The sequence below is a fragment of the Aptenodytes forsteri genome, unplaced genomic scaffold, assembly GCF_000699145.1.
Source record: "Aptenodytes forsteri isolate BGI_AS27 unplaced genomic scaffold, ASM69914v1 Scaffold258, whole genome shotgun sequence".
NCBI classification, from domain to species: Eukaryota; Metazoa; Chordata; class Aves; order Sphenisciformes; family Spheniscidae; genus Aptenodytes; species Aptenodytes forsteri.
Window position 1 is genome coordinate 1343987 of NW_008795250.1, and position 7446 is coordinate 1351432.

The 7446-nt window shown below is 57.8% G+C and overlaps 1 protein-coding gene across 1 annotated transcript in view; it reads right to left on the reverse strand.

The window, feature by feature from the left end:
• Window positions 1-317: 317 nt before the first annotated feature.
• Window positions 318-7446, reverse strand: part of PML (promyelocytic leukemia) — a 9935-nt gene continuing 2806 nt past the window's right edge. Inside the window, exons 4-9 of the mRNA XM_019471952.1 lie at window positions 7120-7369; window positions 4446-4483; window positions 3180-3411; window positions 2647-2705; window positions 1745-1862; window positions 318-1087 (exon numbers count right to left, since the gene is read on the reverse strand). Of these exons, the coding sequence (XP_019327497.1) occupies window positions 318-1087; window positions 1745-1862; window positions 2647-2705; window positions 3180-3411; window positions 4446-4483; window positions 7120-7369 (1467 nt within the window). The remainder of the gene's footprint in view (window positions 1088-1744; window positions 1863-2646; window positions 2706-3179; window positions 3412-4445; window positions 4484-7119; window positions 7370-7446) is intronic.

Below are 7446 nucleotides of genomic sequence, written 5' to 3' on the forward strand. Positions count from 1 at the left end.
TTGGAAACATTTCTCCCAAGAGTTGGCTTGATCCACCCAGGGGGGAAACAAAGGCACGGCGTGGCTGCAGGGTGCTGGATCAGAGCCAGGACATCTCCCAGCCAAGCTGGCGTCCTCACCTCTTCACCTTAGCACAAGTTCAGATGAGAGAGGACAGCAAGAGACTGTCACACCCCAGAGACCCAGACTCCTCACCCCAGGCGGGAGGGGGCAGGAAATACTGAAGGCAAAACTACTGATGTGAGCCAGGATTTGGCTCCAGGACCCCTTCCCCGTGGGCGAGAGGGGAATGAGTACTGGAGAGGCACCAGCATCTTTCAACACTTTTCCTTGCTCTTTATGGCTCCTGGGAAATGGCTGCCTGCCGAGGTCTCGTGGCTTGCAGCCAACTGCTCCTGGCGCTGGAAGAACACCTTGACCTTGCTCAGGTTTTGGACTCTCTTCTGGGACCTCTGCCGGTGAGTGTTGATGAGATAGCACAATTCCTGGAGCCCCTTCTCGCCGTTCTGCTGGTAGAGCAACCAGAGCGTAGCAAGGCCGATGTTTTGGGTGGCCAATGTTTGGGCTGATGGCTTGGTGAGGAGCTTCTCGTCCACCAAGGGCTGAAGAGAGATGAAGGAGTCCAGGCTGGTTTGACTGAGGATCAGCCTGGGTTTCTTCACCGGGTTGACATCCAGGACCTCGCACAGGTACTTCACGATGTTGGCGTTCTCCATGGCGCTGCTGTCACCGAAGTGCCACCAGAGGTAAGTGCTGGCCAAGTTCTTCAGCTTGTAGTTATCCCTCTCAGGGACCTCCTCCCTAACCAGGGGCAAAATGTCCAGGAAGCCGTACACAACAGAGCTGAACTCCTCCTTCTTGTTCATGACCATCAGCGCTTTCAAGAGGGTGGGAAAGGGGAGTGACCAGAGACCAAAGCCACACAGGATGGGCCTGTGGACAGTGTTGAGGTGGCACAGCAGATTCCTCAGACCGATCTCGTAGACCCTATTGTTGGCCATCAGGGTGGGCAAATATTTCACTGGATGAATCAGGACTGGGAATATTTTCTCTCCATCTACCACCGTCATCTGAATGGTTTCATTTTCTAGAGAAGAGGAGGGGAAAGGGAAAGAGGATTGGAGAGGGAGAAAAGGCAGAATTAGTCTCGTATTCAGTAGGAAAACAAAACATTGCTTGAGTTGCTCAGCCCCTAACAGCCTTCACCATCGACAGCAGCTGGGGGGCTGACCCATCATTTCACCTATCTCCACCATTCAGTCACACCCTCAGCTTCCAGCATCTCCAAAGTCCTTCAGGAGTGTCCTTCCCATCAACACTCACACGTCCTGCAGTGGGATCTTTCCCCCCACCAGGAACACGAGGACTTTTACAGCTTTCTGAGGGTGGACTAAGGAGAGGGGCTTGAGAAGCAAAATCCACCTCGCCCAAGAGGCATTGGCCCATGGGAAGGAGAAGCAGGGGAGCCCATGTTGACACAACGGCGCAAGGGCTGGTTAACTGGCTGAGCAATCTCAGAGAAATCTGCCCATGGCCCTGTGGGCTCCACGTTCCTCCAGATGTCCTGAAACTCAAAGGCAAGGCCTCTTGGGAGCTCAGGATATTGTCCTCTCCTCACAAAGCCAAGGCCACGGTGGACGTGCCCGAACTTCCACCCCCCACCCCCCCCGCAAAAAAAGAGACCCTGACGGATGTGGGGATCTGTGCTGGCTGCAACATGGGACCTCCCCACTTAGGATCTTACTCGAAATCTTCACGTCAAAGAAGACCAGGGACCCTTGTCTCGTGTCCAGCGTGTCCTGGCTGCTGATGGGAAAGCTCTTGTCGAGGATATTGCTGAGGTTATCGAGCAGACTGGGGTCCTGGAAGAGCACACAATTTGCTTTTAATAAATGTCACAGGAAGAACCAGGGCAGCAGCTCTGGGCACTCGTGTGTCCTGGAGGCTACCAAAGCTCAGGGATCTACTCAAACTGCCTGCTAGAGGACTTGGGGTGTAATAAGCCCCTCTGGTTGGTCATGAAGACTTGCCTCCTCCGGCACTGCAAAACAAAGTGACATGCATACTCCACGCATGTCCACACAGGACGGCTCGCTTGGATCCTTCCCGACCGGCTTTCTGCTCAGAAGTGACAGAAAAGTTGGGGCTACCCAACATCTCCCCTCTGGCTGTGAGCCAAGGGCCTAACCCAGCAAACAGCAGGCAGGGAAGGGAAGCTGCCCATTTCTAAAACCTTTTCTGAAGAGCTGGTCACCAGCTTTTGGTCGCACAGACTGTCACGGGAACTGCTCGGTGCTGCAAAGTAACAACAAAACCCCATCCATCCATAGCCTCAAAGAGGAGGTGAGGTTTTGGACTGCCTCTTCTTGCTGGCCTTCATTTTGGCTGCTCGCCACTTTGGCGTCACCAAGATGGTATCTACCAAGGTCTCCAAGCTGCTGGGCAGCCCAGTTCCCCCAGAAGTGGAGGAGAGCTAGAGGGGATTTATTTTGGCGCTCAGGAAGGATTTTACAAGTTCCTTGCCAGGCTCTAAGGGCGATTATGGGATGGTCCTGAAGGTCTGGAAGCATCAAGTGGTCCAGTCTTCCTGGCTTAAACACTGAGTAATGCAGGGCCAAGCACTGAAAGCCCTTTAGCTGCACTCACCATCAACTCCTCGTCGGTGCTCTCCTCCTCACAGCTGTCCAAGCAGAGAATATCACTATCTGCCAAGGGAGGAAAGACGTGTCACCTTTTGGATGTGGGGCTGTCCAGCCCTGCAGTGAGTGCCAGGGCCAATGGTCCCCCGATCGGCATCACCAACCATGCCGAGAGGTGGCCCTGGGCAGCCGGCAAGGTGGGTGGGGAGCAAGCAGGGAGCAACCCTGCCCTCAGGGTCCACCTGAAAAAGGACTGATTCCCCCTCAAGCCACAGCTACAGAGTACACGCTGGCCAAGATCCTATGGGGGAGAGAAGACCAAAATGCAGCGTCGGGTAGCCTAAGAGTATGCAAGCAGCTGCAGGAACAAAGTCTGGTTCTCCGTCAATCTCCACCAAACATCTCGTCTTTGAACAAGACAATGCGCTGGGACATAACTGTCCTCCTGGGAGGTCCATGGAGATGCTGCAAACTGCCCTGCCCCGATGCCTACACCCCGTAAAGTCTACCCGTGGCTTCACTGCTCTGGACACCACTTACCTGAGTCGTGCAGCCTATCGTTGCCATCTGGCACTTCTTCCAGCAGGTTGTCCTCCCTGGCAAGAGTCATGGGGGACACCGAACAGCTGGTCCCAGGCTGGTCCAACCAGCTTGGCTGCTCTGGCACCATCCGTTTCCACCCGTCGTCATTGCCTGCAACTTTTATCACCTTCACCGGCGACGTCATGACATTCGCATTTTGGACTTTCTTCCTCTTTGCAGAGGTGGAGACCTATGTGCAAAGGGGAAGCCAGTGAGAGCAGCCCTGCGTGCTCAGGGATGGAGACGTCCTTTGCCACCAGAGCACAGCTGAACAAGCTTGACCACAGGGGTTTGTCCCTGCTCAAAGCAAGTGCTCTGCTCGCCCAGACAGTCTCTGCTGCTCTGGGGTCACCCAGCACCACATCCTCATTTCTGGCACAAAGCCCCTGGCTCTCCCGGGCTGTGGCCACTCCAACCTCCTTGGTCAAGGTCCCCCCTCTGCCTGACAAGGGTCAGGAAAACTTTCTGCTTTGCTTAACGGCTGCCAAGGAGAAAACGGGAACCTCCCCTTCCTGAGCTGGGGGAATAAATCGTCTTTATCTTCTTGCTTCAGCCCTGAGGCTCCCAGGCTCTGCAGGGCTTGCAGGCAGGGCTAAGCCTTTCTGATCCCAGGCTGGGGGGGCTGGGGACATGCTCTGCAGAGGGGCAGCCCGGGGGTCCCCAGCCCCGGTCCTGTGATGGCTGTTTTGTCCCAGGCAAAGGCAGACACGTCTCATGCAAGACAAGTCCTTCATGCGCTATGGGACTGGAAAACAGAAGAGAGCTTGCCTTCAACATCATTGAAGGCCACTCCTGCTTGAGTGGGGCTCTGCCCTTCTTGTGGGAGATGTGTTTGGGGGCCCCAAATCCATCACAACCGGTCACGGCATCTCTTCCCTGCCAGCCCCAGGTGTGGGCAGGGCAGAGCAGGGTGCGGGCAGGAAACGACTTGCAAGCCACCGTGCCTACAAGAGCTCTTTACAGTGCATGCAGCAGCGTGTCTCACACCGAGATGTTTGCACCTTAGCCAGGAAGGTGCCTTCAAGGGACAAAGTCTGCCCTGGCTCTGCAGCCCTATGCCCAGCCAGTTTGGCTGATCTCCTCTTTCAAAAGAGAACTTGGAAAGCAGCAACCAAATGCCAGAGCTCAAGCAACCTTGCAAGGCCTGGGGGTAGCCCCAAATTCCTGCCGGCTAACCCCACGAGGCAAAAATCCCAGAGCAATGCAAGCAAAACCAAGTCTCACCTGGTGGGAGTTTTCCGTGGCTGGAGCTGGGGTGGCTTCTGAAAGAAGGAAAACACAGCGAGCTGAGAGGAGGGCGAGCAAAGCTGGAGACGTCTGAGAGCAGCAAGAAAAGACTCTGCAGAAGGTGCAGGTGGCTCTGGGGCCACCTCCTGGGAGGGTCACCTCTTGGAGACGCTTACTGAGGCCAAAAGCCAGCAGTGGGCCTGCAGGCTGGGCTGGAGAGGTGCCCGTTCTGCCCGGCCACCCGCCAGCTCATTCACCCATCCTTGCACTAAAGCCTTTCCTCCCGCTTTCCCGTACGGGTTTGCTGCCCTCCCACCCATCCCAGACCCATAAGCCAGGGAGGTCACATGTGCTGGGAAGGAAAGAAAAAAGAAAATTAGTAGGATCATGCTGTTCCCGAGCAAGTTATTGCCATGCAGTGGCGAGGGCTCGTTCACGGGGGAGATGCTGCCTTCTCAAACCCAGCAAAAGACCGATGCACTCTTCATCCCAGGAGGATTTATTGGCTGTCCTTATAGCAAGGTGAGGTGGAGAGCCTGGTCTCCACAGGGACCTTTAAAGGGTTTTCCAAGCAGCTGCAGCCCGTGACAAACATTCTGGTTTGCAGACCCTCACTTCCTCCTCCGCTTCTGAAGCCTGGTGCTGGGCTTCCCACCACGCTTGCCCCTGGTGGGGTGCCTTGATTTGGGGCATTCCCCCTCGGAGGCTGGGCTGGAGGGCTCCGAGCGTGCTGGGCTGGCAGGGGGGGTGGCAGGAGGGGGTCTGCTGGGGGAAGGGGCCGTGGCAGCCGCTGGGACCAGCAGTTCATGCTTCTGCAGGGTGCTGGGAGGGAAGAGCTCCAGCAGGTCGGAGGGCAGCGACGGCCAGTCCACGTCTGCAGTGGGGGGGTCCCATGGCCTGGCCACAGGCTGCAGCAAGGGTCCCACAGCAGAGGCGATGGTGGCCAGGGAGTGGGACATGGCCCGGATCTCCCGGGTCACGGACACCAGGTGCCTGTTCGCCCTGTGCTGAGCTTGCAGGAGGCGATTGCCGATCTTCAGGAGCTCATTCGCCTGCTGCATGTTGGACCTGGCCCAGCCACCAAAATCTTCCTGCAGGGAGGCCAGAGAGTCCTGGATGCTCCTGGGAAGAGGCACAGCATCCCCATGGGCTGACCCCGAGTCTTCCTCTGCTTCTTCATCCCTCTGCATCAGAAGGGCTGGAGGCGTGGGCTGGATAGGGGACATATCCCCTCCCTGGTCTGCTGGATACACGCGTCCTCTGCCGCTGGAGGAGTCCGACACAGGGGCACAGGGCTGCTGGTGGGCAGGAAGCCCCGCGGGGAGACCTCCGTGCGGTTGGCAATGCTCCCCGGGAGGCTCGAGGTTGAGGATCAGGGTGGTCTCGTCTTCGGACAGGGAGTCGTGCTGGGGAGTGGAGGTACCTGTTGCGGGGAGTGAGGCTGAAGGGAGCAAGAGGGGAGAATCAGGGCTCAGAGGGTCCTCCCAGCCTGCCTCGGTGGGGTGGAGAGGGGAGACGGAGGGATGATGCCTACCACGCGATGGAGATGCAAGGAGTGGGGTGGGAGGCAGCTTGTCCCCAGGAAACCCCAAGCTCCATCCAGGACATCACCCCGGGCTCTTCTATGGACCGTCCATAGCCCATGAGCTCTCCCTGGGGAGCTCAGTGGTGGACGCCCACAGAGGGCTAAGGAAGACACTGGTCATAGCCCACGTCTGAAGACAGAAGCAGGGGGATGGAGCAGAACACCCCGCAAAGTCTCTTCCTCCCGTTGCTTTCTTCCCCCCCATTTTCTGGAAGGGTGCTACCACCTTCCGACCAAACCTGGATCCTCCAGCACACCGTCCCTGCACACATCACAGATGCCAAGGCCTTCACCGTTCCCAAACCACCAGGGGCTCCGCCACAGCGTTGCTGCTGAAGAGCTAGGGGAAGACCTGGGCAAACCCAGCAGTGGTCATGGACCTCTTTGCCGTCCCTGTCGGGGAGTGCTCCCGGGGAACATTTCACCTTCCCGGTTGGATATGCCATCCCAAGGCAGTAATTAACAACCCCAAAGGGGAATTGCCCCTGATGGTTGTGGACAAAGGTTGAGCAAAGACAAACTGGCTGGAGATCTGAGGAGCAGAAGTGGTCAGTGGGCAGCAGGACACTAAGGCCTGGAGGACGGTTATGGCCCCTGAGGGACCTGCACATGTCACCAGCACAAACATTCCTCAGAGAGGATGCAGAGTCGATCCAACCCTTCCATCTGCTTCCTCCTTGCTAACACCAGCCTCTGCGAGCCCCGGCTCCACACGCCCCGGCTCCACACACCCCAGCTCCAGGTGCTGCTCACCTCCCTTGTCCTTCAACCCATGGCACGGCTCCATCCCAAGCAATTCACCATGTTTCCTGCCAGTACAACTGCGTTTGGGGGACCACCGTGCTCCGCAAGGGCAAGAGACAAGCGTTGCTTTGGAAGTGATGGATGCAACAACTGCATCCCATCCTCGGGGGAGGTTGGAGTATGCCCACCGCACGAGCAAAGCCTGGAGGCATAGGTCCATCAAATCATCACGTGGAAGGAGACTTGAAACCCATAGAGAATATGGTCTAACCAGGGATGATAACCTTCAACTCTGCTTTCGGTCCCCCCCTCCCCAGCCCGCCTGGCCAAGTGCCTCCTCACCTGGGTGCCCCGTGACACGCTCCACCAGCGCCTGCAGCCTGGCTCTGCACTCGGCCAAGTCCCCGGGCTGCGCTTGGTCCCTGGTCGCTGGTGGCTGCAGCTGCTGCAGCTGCTCCAGCGAGTCCTTGATGAAGGGCTGCATGTCCATCACCTCCTGCTCCGTGGCGTAGAGGCTCATCTTCTCCACCAGCCGCTCGCCCGCCTCCATCCGCCGCAGCACCCCCTCCACGCGCTGCAGCTCCCTCACCACCTCCTGCCGGCCCTGCTCCTGCTGCGCCTCCACCAGCCCCAGCAGCTCCTCTTCCTCCTGCCGGACCAGCCCCACCC